The 15,242-nt window shown below is 35.6% G+C and overlaps 2 protein-coding genes across 2 annotated transcripts; one reads left to right on the top strand and one right to left on the bottom strand.

The window, feature by feature from the left end:
• Positions 1-8,417, top strand: LOC110459498 (R-spondin-1-like). Its single transcript, XM_021511781.1, has 5 exons — positions 1-106; positions 1,989-2,103; positions 2,770-2,872; positions 4,649-4,719; positions 7,890-8,417. The coding sequence occupies exons 1-5, from the start codon at positions 104-106 to the stop codon at positions 8,207-8,209; spliced, it is 612 nt and encodes a 203-aa protein (XP_021367456.1). The 5' UTR covers positions 1-103; the 3' UTR covers positions 8,210-8,417.
• Positions 8,418-10,851: 2,434 nt separating this feature from the next.
• On the bottom strand, positions 10,852-12,832 carry LOC110459476 (uncharacterized protein KIAA1958-like). Its single transcript, XM_021511756.1, has 4 exons — positions 12,313-12,832; positions 11,748-11,768; positions 11,290-11,511; positions 10,852-11,115 (listed from the first exon to the last, which is right to left on the bottom strand). The coding sequence occupies exons 1-4, from the start codon at positions 12,830-12,832 to the stop codon at positions 10,913-10,915; spliced, it is 966 nt and encodes a 321-aa protein (XP_021367431.1). The 3' UTR covers positions 10,852-10,912.
• Between the last annotated feature and the right edge of the window lie 2,410 nt (positions 12,833-15,242).

The raw sequence follows: 15,242 nt of genomic DNA, 5'->3' as shown, positions 1-15,242 counted from the left end.
TACGTCAGGCATTATCTATAAATGTGGACATTATAAACCCACGTCGTAAAGATAAGATCAGTTGAAGCTAGGTCGTTTTGATTAGCCTATAGATCGCCTAACAATGGTAAGTATTGTATTTTGGTTATTTGATTATTGCGTTTTCTTTTTAAATATCCTTAACGAGGTTATAATGGGGGAGATTGAAGGAATTTGAGTGGATTTATTGCTCAATATTTTGACATTTATAATTGATATGAAAGAATGAGTTTTGGATTCAACAGTTTTGTGAGTTGAATTCGATTTATCATTTTGACGACTAGCTATTCTGTTTTGAATTCGGTATTAAAATATATTTTATTTCCCTCACGTTATTGACCTCGTTAATATCTATGTATGTAATTATAATATTCACGATTTCAAATTATTAGCACAATAATATTTGGCTTTACCTTTTCCACAATCCAACATTCCATGGTTTTTTTTCGAATTCGTATTTTTAAAACAAAAGCAATTGCCCCTATTTGCTGCAGCCCTATTCGTGACTGCATGAGACAACTTATGTGGTATAACTTCATAGTATTGTTATCAATTAAGGAGACATTTGAAAAATAATTTAATCTACCGATTCCATCGCAAGATTCGCCAAAACTTTTTTCTTTCGATGGCAACTTCTTGGAGAAATGAGAGGTGGTTGTTCCGGTTAGCCTTTTGACAATATGATGTAGCTGGACTGAGTGTCATAGTACTGTGACATTGTAGATACAGACATTTTGGATGACTTTTACGAGGCCCCTTCGTTTGTTTACCTTTTCGGTGAACTAGACCTTAACAGGAACGCACAGAATTGTTATTTACCGTTAATCACTGTGGAACAACAAATCAGTGTTTTATTATACAGAAGTAATACATAGAAGTAGAGATGAATGTTTCGGTATCACAGATTCTATTGTATTCATTCCACCGTCGTAGTAATCTGTATGTCCTTGTCAGATGATGCGTCCGGTCTACGTGCATGTTTTACAGAGCTGTGTATAAGAAAATGTCAATGACTCGTACCAACAAAGGAATTGGTTGGTCGGCAATCCGGACCGGACAATACCTAAATATAGACACTCCTATGTGTCATCAACTACCATGCAAGTGATGAATATGGACGACAAATGCCATACTGCTGTACTCATCTCATAGCGATGCAGGCTATATTTAAACGTCAAAGCGATTTTCTTTTGTAAACGTTTGCAGTATATATTTGTTTCTGCGTAAAAATAAAAATAAAGATATCGAGTCAATATATGTATATCAATATAATATTATCGCACTTATCACATCATGTCGAAGTCATGTTAGCAAAACTATACAGTCAAGTTTGTAATATCTAGTCTAAAACATCATATAGGCAAGGTGGTGATATTCGTAAAAAGGTGTGCTCGAGAATTTTAGATGTCTAAGGCTTTAGGGTGTACTTTTTTTATTAAAAATAAAAATTTGACAAGATATTAACAAATGACTTACAAAGTGAACCACCCAACATACAGATAAACGAATGAAAAGAAGCCCGACTATCAAATAGTAACTGGAAATTAAATACAGAAGACACTAATCAATTCGAGTAAGTCGGCGTCAGATCTGCGCTATCACAAGGAGACAAGTACACCAACATATCCTGTCTCCAGCACACATACACACTTGCACGCTTAGCCAACACAGATGGAGGCACGTCCTCAAACGACCTTAGATTTTAATTGGACGTTAAACAAAATAAAACCAAACCAAACCAAAAATCAATTCGGGTCTATGGTGGCTCCTAAAATGTGTTTTATAATGTTCGTAATCAGTAAATTATAACCATTTTGATCTTTTGTATGTCTGGTAAAGATATAGAAAACCATATATAAGCAGAGGATAACACTTCAGTCACTTCTGAAAATAATGTGATTGAAGGTTAATACTAATATGCAAAAGATACCAAATCAACATAACTGCGTTATTGTAACACTTGATTCCAGGCTTGTACATCGCTACTATTGGTTATTTTTGGAATTTCCTTGCTCCACACTTCAAGAGGATTCTTAGCATCAGCTAACGAGACAGTGATAACTGAAACAAACGCCGGGTCTGGCTGTAAGTATGACATGAACATCAGAATGTCAACAAATCGGATATAATATATCGTAAATAGTGGGTGAAGTTCATATTGGTATTTTGTTCTGCCAGGCATAAAATGAAATGCACTATTTTGAATATGCATCCTTTCTTTTAAAGCTGGAAAAGTATTTACTATTGTCTAAGTTTATATAATTACTGTTCATACGATCTTTATGCTTTTATAGTGAAATTAATCATCGAAACATTATCTTTTAAAAAGCTCTTTTCAAGCTAAAACTAAATTCATAATACAATAGTCTAAATGTCGAAATTCGTCATTGTAAAATGTGACATAGTTTAGTTTTAGAAAAACAAACATTTTCGACCTTAAGTTAATTTACTGTTTAGTTTCGTTAAAGCGGGGTAAGGTTTCAGTTATAATTTGAGTTCGATTAGACCGTTTGTTTGTTTGTATTAATTTTCAGAAATAACGATAGATTTGATAAACAAGGGCGGGAAAAATACTCAATTAGATGGGCTAGAGTTATGGTCGCCTAAATTAATATTATTTTTCTACTGAACACATTTAAAATGTAGTACTACGACAATAATCAAACAAAGATATCCCACAGGTACCTATTCTAATCGTTGGGGCTGGTAATTCAATGCCATGAGAGACTTATTTTTAACCTTTGTTTGTAGCGTGCCCTGTCCATTGTAAAATAAAGCCTTGTGTCGCACAGGTGGGATGTTCTCTCTGCGAAAACGGTTTCTGTCTACACTACCAACGGAACGGAACCTCAACGTAAGTAATGGCTGGTTTGATGTAAACATATATAAACTAATTAAAGCGCATACGATTATTGTCTTGCCGAATTTACTTCAGTATTATATACCACATTCGTACCTTTTTGTTTTACCTTTTTCTCCATAAACTACACTTGTCCTCTATGTGATGAAGGTTGACTATTAATCGACTTAAATCTTATATTAACACCTCGTTTATATTTACAATTTTGTGTACACATTTTTGATTCTCTGGTAAATTGTCTCTGATGAAATAGGTCTATTGGACTAGTCATCGAGTATAAAGTTAAGCCTTTTTTGGTTTTCCAACAACTTGTCTACCCGCTCTCGGGACAATGTGAGAAGATTGTAGGCTGTTCTGGTTACCCTTGTCATTGTATTTCAGTGAGCCAAATATACCGAGATACCGCCTCCAGCACACATGTACATATACAACACACATTGAGTCACGTCCTTATATGACCTTAACTGTATCCATAGAACGATAAATCCGTGCAGTCTACAGTTGAAAGGTACATGGGAGGCCCCTATGTAAGACATAATACAATAGGTGACCATTTAAATATATATATAGGATTTTACATGAGTTTTCTTTTCAATTTCGATTTCTGCCTGGCAAAGCCAATGAAAAACACTCCTGGGTATACTACACTAGTGACATATGTAAAAATATTACATTGGCGAATTCACTTGATAGCAGGCCGATCATGGGATAAATTCATGTACGTAAAGCCCTTTGCTCCTTCCTGTGATGTGGTGGTCGGTGGTTTTGGTTATGGTCATGTTTTGGCCTTGTTGTTTCGTCGCCACTACTGTTGTTCTAATTTTAACAATTTGTGTTTACCCGGATTTGACCTACATTTAAATGGAAGATGTTGTCGATTCTTCAGACAACAATTATCCTTCCGCAACTCCTGGTCTTATTTTCCTTGCACTAGGGTGTCCATGTTAGTCTTTCTCTAGTCATAAGTTATAACTATAATTTGGCGATATCATTTTAATTCCCTGGTTACAGTTGTCGGTCTTTTTCAAGGTTAAATAAGCATAAGTCAAACACAAGCACTTGAGGGGGTTTGTGCTGTATATCGTGAGCTTAAGTTTACCTCTGTTCATTCCTTTTTTATTTAAGATGTATTTATGTTATTCCATTTTTTCACATCCACAAACGTTCGTACAGGTCAGTATGTATAAAACTGTTGAAATATATGCGGTTCAGTCTATCAGAGAAAGCTTTGAAATTAAACGCTCATCAAACCTGTCAACAATATAGTAGGGTATCAAATTTATTATTAGTTTTTAAAGTATGCGAGATATTTTTCTTTTTTCTTTTGTAAACATCTCAACGCACTATATGTCTTTCTTTACATACTCTATACCATGGAATGTTCATTGTGTATAGACTTGTGTTGTTTTCGTGGTTGCTATGTAACCACGGATATAAATAAACGAATCTTTCTGCAATTCGAAAGAATACAACCAACGAAAATGAAACAAATATATTATTAATGTATATACATTGTACGTGTATAACTATGAACATTGTAACAACTACGACGAAACGTGGTCTTATTCTAGTGTATATGCCGATGGTCAGATCAGGGAAAACAACTCACATTTACATCTCGTTTGCGAGCTAACAATGAACGTTTATACCCAAGAAATAAACTGAAAACTCCAAATCAAGAAAAAAAAATACACACGAACATGTCATGGTATACAGTATGTAGTACTGTATGATAATTCAATGTATCATTCAAGTGCTGGTCTTTTTCAGTTTAGGAATCTGTTTGGCATCCTGTCCATCAGGTTTCTATTGCGAACAATTCCGGTTTTCAATCTGCAGAGGTAAGCAATAATCTACATCTTACTATCATCTAAGTATCATACGATCAATAGATTGAATTAGGTGATTAGCTTTTATCTTCATCCATATCACGACTTTTTAGCATGTTAACAACAATTAATATTTGACTTAAAATTTTACGCCATGGTTATTAAGCATGTATGTAGACGTTTATCTGAATTTCTGTTTTAATAATAATAATAATTCGAAGTTCTTATATACTGCTTTTTCACAACCTAGTTCGTAGGTCGTCTCAAAGCGGTTCACAAATTATTATCCGTGGGCCTCTGCAACCAGCCAATATATTTTTCAACTCCATTGGGAGCATACAGCTGGAGCTGCCATTTCGACGCTCACAGCTAGCATGCAACAATCCTAGCACTGCACAACCACGTACTCAATTACAGCTGAGTAGACTGGAACAAGCGGAGTAAAGTGTCTTGCTCAAAGATACAACACAGTGCCGTGCCGTGACTCGAACTCACAGCCCTTCGGTCACGAGCCCGGCGTCCTACCACTAAACTACCGTGCCTCCTGACAGTTAATGAACAAGTCTAAAAACATATAATGGCTCTACAATTCAAAAGTGTTATCAACACCTGTATATAGAAGACGATAGATATTTTATCAATGTTCGTATGAATAAACATTACAATATATCTATAGATATTAACTATGCAATAAATATATATAAATAACATACTTACAATGAAATGTTTTTATGACAAACGATAATGTATACCATATCATTATGTAAGTGTTGTATATATTAGCGTTATTTTATATATTACGCAGCCTTTGATACAAAACGAAACAAACAAAAGGAATTAAAACAAAAATAATAAATTAACAAATTGAAAAAATATTTTTGGTCGGATTTCTTTTCTGCCACCTTAAAAGTAAGTATATCCTTAACCGTTGTTGCTGGCTATTGGTTCTCGGTTACGTGCACAATGGCAGTGATTTGGATATGACGACGACGACACGAACCTAAAGACACTGTGACAACCGTATTAGATACCAGTACATGTACAAGTATAGTCCTAAACACCTTGTATCGCTGCACTCATCACCTGAGTCTGACAGCATAACTGTCATTTCAGAGGGCAAATGTGCCTCGATATATGTCAGCTGCACTACCACTGCCCATTTACCTCGGTAGCCTATGGCCAACATTGAGTGTGATGATTACATTTGGTTACCAAGTAAGCCAAATGGCAATCGGCTTTTGCTTTACATGGCGAAGAACAATAGTCAAAATACAGATCTGAGAAGTAAACACACAATTCATTGTGTGTTGACCACCAATAGTGCACAGCTAGTGCATACATATGTAAACACTGCAGAAATACTAACGAAAATGTCGGTACAGCGGGAAAAGACCGTAGACAAGTTACATTGCTGACAAGTGTAGATGAGGTCACTCCCAGCCACCTTACTGATTAGGTTATCGAACACAACTGACAATGCTTTAGGTAAAATTCATGTTTCATTTTCGAGGCAGAGCGTGTTATGTTCAGTCCTTTTTTAGGAAGTGCTGTTACACGTATGCTAGGTGGTTGTATTTCTAATAAACATTCTCAGTTACAAATAGTCTGCAGGAATTTTAGAGCTACTACTGTGAAATCAGATATTTTCCTGGAGCCCACATTTCTTAGTTTTCAGACATAACATCATTTCGCGAGTACATGCATTTGTGGATTACGAGTACTGACTCAAACAAAGAATTTCTTTATATCAAACTTGTAGTTACTTCATGGACCAATACATAAGTGGATTTGGAAATCCCGCAACAATTAGTGCTTTCACGGTAAATCCGCAATGAATACGAACACTAACGCTCTTAAAGTGTTGAAACAGTTCACCTCGTATGCTCGATTTTATCCACATGCTCGCGATGAAAAAAAATGTTCTCACGACAAACACTGAAAATACAGTGTGGTAATCTATAATTATCAGAAAGCACGGCAGTCAAGTGGTAGGACGCAGCGTTGCGGGTTCGAGTCACAACCCGGCACTGTTTTGTATTTTTCAACAAGATGCTTTGCTCCGCTTGTTCCAGTCTACTCAGCTGTAAATGAGTACGTGGTTTGGCAGTGCTAGATTTGTAGAATGCTAGCTATGAGCGCCGAAATGGCAGCACTGGCTGTATGCTCCCCAGGGAGTTGAGACAGATATTGGTTTGTTGCAAAGGCCCTAAAATCACGGATAATACTTTTTAAACCGCGTTGAGAATGACCTACGAACTATGTTCTGATGAAGCGTTAAAGGAGACCTCGAATTATTAATATTTAAAAAAATAAGTTTACGTTTCTGATGGTTATCGTAGAAATCCGTGTGGTATGTAATATACAGTTTTGGCTGTATAATCACAATATACCAACGCAAGCATTACAAAAAGGATATATTTGCGAAGAGTTTACATAACAATATACAATATGATGTAGATAATATACTTTATATAGATAATGGATTATACAATGGATAATCCTACCACTAAAATACATATATTAAAATTGATACATAACATAGAGGGGAAAATATACACACACCTTATAAAAAAACTTGTAATGTCGTGGGTTTTATTCGGGAACGTAGGTTGATTAATATGTTTCGGTTAAGGATAATACGGCAATACTCTTATTCTATACTTTATGAAAACCCGTTTTTCATGAGATATTGATGTATTACATTTTTTTTAATACAAAATACCCAGATAGTTTAATTTTAGATTGCCTGTATTGAAAAAACAGATCTGCAAAATTAACTTTGTTTATTGTAAACACAAATAGTATGCATAATTATTTAAAAACAGTTTAGCAAGGGAGACAATTACAGCGTGATAGTTTGTGTGGTTTACTTGAGATATATGAGTTAATACAAACTGTTAGTTAAATCTAACTTTGTCAAATCAACAACTATCTGTTACTCTTAGGATACTTCGTCGTTATGTTACGTTCCTTGGTTCTGGTCTGTTGAATATGTTTGACATGGCATGGTAATTTGTGAACCGTTTTAAGACAACCTAGGTTGTGATTAAGCGGTACATAAGAACCTGAAATTATTATTGTTATAATGATGCACTTAATTTATTTATCATGTTTCAAATTGGTTAAAAGTTAATATTTGGTTTGAATGGATTAATGCGCGCCATTTTCGTTATTTCTGACAGCTTGCAAGGACACGAATTGTGATACCTGTGATTCTCGCGGAAAATGCACGAAGTGTAAAATTGGTTTCTCTCTTATGGCCAGCGACAGCACCTGCCAAGTCGCCGCTACAACTCCCTCCTTGACCACCGCTACAAAAACTGCGGATTCTACTTCAACTGACGCCATGACGTCATCTACTGATATAATGTCGACGATGGGCCAGGCAATGTCTGCATCAACACCGAAGGATACGACAACAAAGCAAGCTGAAATGACTACGACAGATTCGATGACGTCAGTAAAAATGGTTTCAGGGGCGGCGGGGCCTCTCGTTGGCTAATACAATCTCTTTAAACATGTTGCACAAAGACATACACTTTGGAGTGTCTATTTCAATAAGTCATGGTACCTATAAAGCAAAAATGTTGTTTTTCTATTAAAGATTGTGTTGATATTATACAATTTTTAATGTCTATCTTTTGGTACTAAATGTACTAAACACACAATGTTATCAGATTGTTGGACTAAAAAACCACTCAATAGTCTTATATTTATGTTTTGTTGTTTATTAGCATGCATTGTTAAGCGTCTTAGTAACAACTTATCCGAAAAAGAGAATAAACAACAAAGTAAAGAAGGTATTTACTGGTGAAATCAGGGTGACAGATCAAGTGTAACAACATACGCTCTTCCAGAAATTGTATATAGCTAGAATGTGTTAACGGGAGGCTACGATCTGAATGGGGTCCTGGAAAAGTTAATCTATTGTTAGGAGATGATAAACCATCTATGTCTTCGGGAATTATTTACTTATTGAAGAGAACGTAATATGACCGATATACATAAAATGATGTTAATTTCGGTTGGCATATTTCGCACAGATCTTGATAATGCATCGGATATCTAAATATACATGAAGCGTAGGGGCAATAGATGTATTTACAAGCATACGTGCAATTGCAGTTTATTTACACTAACATATAGGAAGGGACGAGAGGACGAAGCTAAAATAGATATAATGATATCGGTAAACTGTATACGTGTACATGTTAAATTAAGAGCCATTTGCTGTAAATAAGAGACGCAAATCTGAACGACGTACGTGTTTAACGACAAAGAACAGGTAAGAACTGCTGAGGACAGCTTGAGACGACCTTCAGTGAACGGGGAGAACGGTAAAGGACAGCTTGAGACGACCTTCAGAGATCAAGAAGAACGGTTAAGGACAGCTTGAGACGACCTTCAGAGATCAAGAAGAACGGTTAAGGACAGCTTGAGACGACCTTCAGAGATCAAGAAGAACGGTTAAGGACAGCTTGAGACGACCTTCAGAGATAAAGAAGAACGGTTAAGGACAGCTTGAGACGACCTTCACAGATCAAGAAGAACGGTTAAGGACAGCTTGAGACGACCTTCAGAGATAAAGAAGAACGGTTGAGGACAGCTTGAGACGACCTTCACAGATCAAGAAGAACGGTTAAGGACAGCTTGAGACGACCTTCAGAGATCAAGAAGAACGGTTAAGGATAGCTTGAAACGACCTTCAGAGATCAAGAAGAACGGCTGAGGACAGCTTGAGACGACCTTCAGAGATCAAGAGGTACGGTTTAGGACAGCTTGAGACGACCTTCAGATAACGGGGGATATCGGCTTAGGACAGCTTGAGACGACATTAAAAGATCAAGATGAACGGTTTCGGACTGATAAGATGAACTACATTGATATTAAAAAAACTGCATGAATATAAATATACAATAAACATAATGTTTGAGTAGGAGATAAAGGGGAGTGTACGTGATTTGGTAAGTTTTCAATCGAAATATAGTTGAATACCCTTGTATGTAGCTTATGAGATAAAAAAAAGGTTATGGAAGATGTATCCTTTAAATATGATGTTGTATATATATATATATATATATATATAGTATAGACGGATAGTTAACCTTTCCTATAGCTTGCTATGATAGTATTTGAAATGACACTTCCGTCTTGTTTTATCTCGTTCTGTACCTTGGGGTACCTTCTGTACATGGAAGAAAATGTTTATACATTGGCGACATGCATTTATAATGTAATACTTTATTTATTTTTCAATAAAATGACGCTCATAATAATAATCTTAGTGCAAAAGTAATTAAGATTATAAAGATAGTTTTCCATCACCTTTCATAATAAAAAGAGAATATTACATGGATTTTACCATGTTTTATTCTGTTTATCATATACTTGAACATATATTTTGGGCGATCTATTTTTTTTCAATTATCAATTACGAACTTCAATTTCAAGCATTTTTTCACCAAAGATCATCGATAGAAAATGTATATTTGAATAAAAGTGGAACAAATGCCAATTTTAGTGTGTCGGTTCGGAAATCGCACAGAAACATTACAATACAAATTGTTATTTTGGTGATCAACACATTTTAATGAAATAAACACACAATTGCAACAATAGAAATATGAAAACCTGTCTGTTTACGTTAATCTTGGTGTCCGATAATATGGCCTATGTCTATTTGATGACTCTATCACATGTCCATCTGATCAGATTGACTTATGGTCTGATGCTCATTTGACAAATTAATTTAATCAGAATCAGAATCATAAATAACGCGAATGCGTTTTATTGTATTCTTATTACCATAGTTAAACACCACATCACCATTAATGGTCGCGCCAGAAAACATACTGGGGAATCCTGTTGGCTGGGGAATGTTAGACATCACTTCTTTTCATTCTTTTTGGGCGGTTATAGGAGCAATATCCTCAAAGTGTTCATATACATTTTACAATTGACTCTACCAATTCCTGAAATGATCGATCCGGCATGTCATCTGGATTACTAGGTACGGAGGCCGCCATTGTCGATTTCGAGCTGGAGTAGCTACACAATATAGAAGACATATGTTTTTGCTGCTGGATTGATGCTGTTCTGTAATTGTTAATGGAGGCCATGTGTTTGTGTCCTGAGTGTTGTTGTACCAGTGTCGGCGGCAACGTGCTAATCGCGGTTTTCCGAGCCCTATGGTTGACCTTTCGGCCTAGGATCCCTGACTCTCGCACATTGTTTTCACAATACACCCCAGGGTATTTTTGTCCATTGGTTGCAACACATACCTGTATTCGCTGTTTTCATTGCACTTCTTATGTACCCCCAAATAGAATGGATCCTCGTCCCTCTTCATGCTGACTGCCCGTCTGGCTGCATACTCTTGATATATCATGACGGGACACCTCGGATTTCCTGTTGACAATAGAATAAATGTATTATTTTTCTATGCATCCATATTAACTGTTTAAAAGTAAAATATAATTTACAAAAAATTACAGAAAAGAACTTACTTAACCAAGAATTATAGTAAATTTAACGTTATAATGTAAAAAAATAAATAATTACATTTTTACTATCCATACGTACCATTGTCTTCATACCTTTTGGGCAGATACGGTCTAGAACCACCATTCACACCATTCTTGGTCTTCGTCGCTCTCTCTGTGAATTCAAGAAATCCCTCTCCAGTCGAACTTGCTTTCATCTCAACATCGCCCCATCTCAGATGTGCATGCTCCTCCCTTGAACGCATACCGAGGTGTAGTGTGTTGTTTATGTATATCGTGTTGAAAAGGGCCCTTGGATTTGCTGAGGAAAAATCAAATGTAACCACTTTATAAAAATATCATAAACAATTTTATTTACAAATGTATTTAATTTGATTAGTGTTCATTGACGAGTATGAGATTTATCTCCCTTTACTCAATAAATTACCAGAAATGTAACGTTTACAAACTGACCAGTTTACGGCTAGCTATCCAACTATAATGTGGCGTATGCATGATAACGTAATCAAATGATTCAAATCATAAGTGTTTGTTTACCTTTTCCCAGGAGATTTTTAGGTCACCTGAGACATATCAGCCCTGACTGATCCCCCGGGGCAGATGGGTGGGGCCAAAAAGGGTTGAATTGACTGAAATTTCAAAAATCTTCTTCTCAAAGACCCAGATATGGTAGAATCAAACACTCTTCATAGATGGAAGGGTCTTAAGGTTTATGACCCTAGGGTCTCACGTTTACCCCCTGGGGAAGGAGGGGGGGGGGGCAACATTTATTATGGTTTATAATGGCAAATGATACTTTGAATATTACATGTTAATAACTTGATTGGAATTATTGACAGTTTGATACTTTGAAAATTTTGAGCCAGCCATACCACCAAGGGCTGCAGGGTGGGGCCCAAAGGAGTCAGTGTGCTAAAATTTCTTCATTTTTCATGTTTAGAATCAGAGGTGCTAGTTTCAAATACTTTTTAGTCTTAAATCTGTATGCTAGATATTGAATTAGGTGGTTTTATTATTTTTTGTCACTTTGAATACTATTTCTGTTAGTGTTAAAAACAAAATCAATTCTCTGTATTACTATATCCCATGGGCCTCTTGTTATCGTACATGATGCCAATTTCCTCAGTCGCTTGCTTAGCACGGTTTCCTTTCCCGTGTTGCCTCAACAGTTTCCTCTTTGATGCAAATACTTCCCTTGAGTGTGTAAATTCTCTGTCGGAAATAATATCAACAGTAAGCCCTTTCTGTTTCAGGTGTCGATTAATACTGGACTGGATTGATTTCAGAGTGTCCTGTTCAAATTCACCCCCGTTTGATTTCTGTGCATTCATGAAAAACAATGCAAGGTATTGGTCCAGTTCCTTTGAGTCCAACTCTCCTTGTTGTCGCTGTTCATTCTTTGATTTAAGCCACGTTGTAAACTTGTTTAGGTCAGATACAGTTTTACGTACAGTGTTTATATTTCTCATCTGTTCTACAAAATGGCGAGTTGACTCGGCCTCGTTACACACTGTCTCGTCCTCATACATGACCTCATTAATAGTTTCTGTTAAAACGACATTCTCCGCTTCGTCGTGTTCCTTCGCCATCTTTTGTTTGTCAATAAGATCGTCCAACTCCATTATCCTATTTGACAATGAGTTCAAATCATCTCACCTTGAGCCGAACGCGACATTTTTTCACAGAATCTCTTCTGCTGCGCACGCATAGAAACGGCACGATAACTCCAGATGTGTTCCGGACCGAATAGTCACGAGGTGTTTCGAAATCCTGATATGCCGGTCTGAAACGTGATATGCATTTTCCGACCGACCGGTCTGATATGGGTCACGTGATTTTAGTATAGGGCGGGAATTGCGTATTTAGTAGTAAGTATGTAATAAACATATATATATATATATATACTGTACACCTGTTATGGGAACAGTGCATTTTACCAATGTTTTTACGGCTTATAGTTGAAAATTACTTGTATGTTAATCAGAATACTGTTTGATGACAGTTTTTCAGTTTATTAACAGTGTAATGGTTTTTGTCTCCCTTATATATTGGGGGAAATGTATTCTACCTTAAAAATTGAAACAGGTTCATCTTTTAGTATCATTATAATGTATAGTGCGGGGAATGCCAATATTGTTTACTTACATTTTTGTTTAATCCTGCACGATATTCCGATAACTAGTATGGCCCTTTCAAATGTATAAATTTCCATTTCCGCTTTTGCTGAAACCAAGATATGTGCGGTAGTGTAAAGATGACTACGATGGTCGACAGAAACTAGCTTTCAACATCCAGGTGAAATGTTAACATAATGCAAGGTATTAAAATTAAGTCGGTAAGAAAGTTAGGAAGCTATGACGGTAGTGAGTAAGTTAGGAAGCGTAGTGAGTATTCAAGTTTCAATACAGAAACAGTGTAACACATGTGCTTGAATTGTTACCATACAGTATATTATACAAGAGCCTACCTTTTTTTACTAATTGTTTTCTTTTTAGAGCTATTACAGAAACTCCCTCTCCTTATGTAATATAAGGTAATAACTCGCACATGTTAATACTATTCGTGCTCATAAAGTCATTTCATTACGCAGTAAGTTGGTCCATTCTTGATGCAGAAATTGGTAAAAAATAAGTGTTTTTGTAAGTGAAGAGTATGATGAATATTAAATAAATCTTTCTTTTTCCTTCCAATATTATAAAGGCCAGTGTATTTAGTAATTTCAATACAATATAGAGCTTTATTAAGTGTAAATTGTACAAGGAATCTTTCTCCAAATATGTGATGAATTTTCGCTTTGATATTTCAGTGAAAAAATTTCAATCTTCCCACATAAGAGGCAGATCAATTTTCGATAATTGCCAGAAATTGCATTAAATTGGTACAAACATCATTTTATTTGTATTAAATCATTATAATGGACATATAATAAGCCTATATAATAAGCCTATAATAAATATAATTAGTAATACTTAGATTGAAACATTACATATATAGTTCACTCTTGCTGGTTCTTTCTTTAATCACTGTATTTTTCCCTCTCCTGTCTTTCTATTACTCATTCTTTCTCTCTTAAACAAAATACCACCTTTCGAAATATCAGTTATATTACTAAGGGACAAAGGAATAGACTGTAAATTGGTTGGATGCTGTCTGACCACTTTATGCTTATTCCATGTTTTATCTTTCAAATATATCTTGCCTTGCTTGGCACTGCCTGTTCTTCTTACCAATTTCATTTGTGTTCTAACACTTTCCTCTCTTCTCTCCTTTCTTTTCTCTTGGGGTGTCAGATGACTGACAATGTGACATACATTGATTGAAAAGATGGAGGAAATTACTATATTATCAGGAAATTGCCAGAGTCTGTGTGATAAAAGTAAACGTCGGGATGTATTCTCATACTTAAGAAACAAGAATCATAATATATACTGCATTCAAGATACCCACTTTACTGTTGAAATGGAAGACATTGTATGATCAGAACGGGGATATACGTGCCACTTTAGTTCTGTCTGATCTAATTCAAGGGGGGTAGCAGTTATAATAAATAATAATTTTGAGGTAAAAGTTGTGAGGGAGAAAAAGGATACAGAGGGGAACTTAGACTTATTAATAGGAGCAAAATAATAATAATAATAACAGTATATGGTCCGAATCTTGATAGACCTGATTTTGTATTCAACAATGGATACTAAATTGTGTGGAGATTTCAACAATGAATGATATATAGTGTGTGGAGATTTCAACAATGAATGCTATAAAGTGTGTGGAGATTTCAACAATGAATACTATATAGTGTGTGGAGATTTCAACAATGGATACTATATAGTGTGTGGAGATTTCAACAATGGATACTATATAGTGTGTGGAGATTTCAACAATGGATACTATATAGTGTGTGGAGATTTCAACAATGGATACTATATAGTGTGTGGAGATTTCAACAATGGATACTATATAGTGTGTGGAGATTTCAACAATGGATACTATATAGTGTGTGGAGATTTCAACAATGGATACTATATAGTGTGT

The sequence above is a fragment of the Mizuhopecten yessoensis genome, unplaced genomic scaffold (genome assembly GCF_002113885.1).
Source record: "Mizuhopecten yessoensis strain PY_sf001 unplaced genomic scaffold, ASM211388v2 scaffold10087, whole genome shotgun sequence".
NCBI lineage: Eukaryota > Metazoa > Mollusca > Bivalvia > Pectinida > Pectinidae > Mizuhopecten > Mizuhopecten yessoensis.
This window is presented reverse-complemented; position numbering and strand designations above follow the sequence as displayed.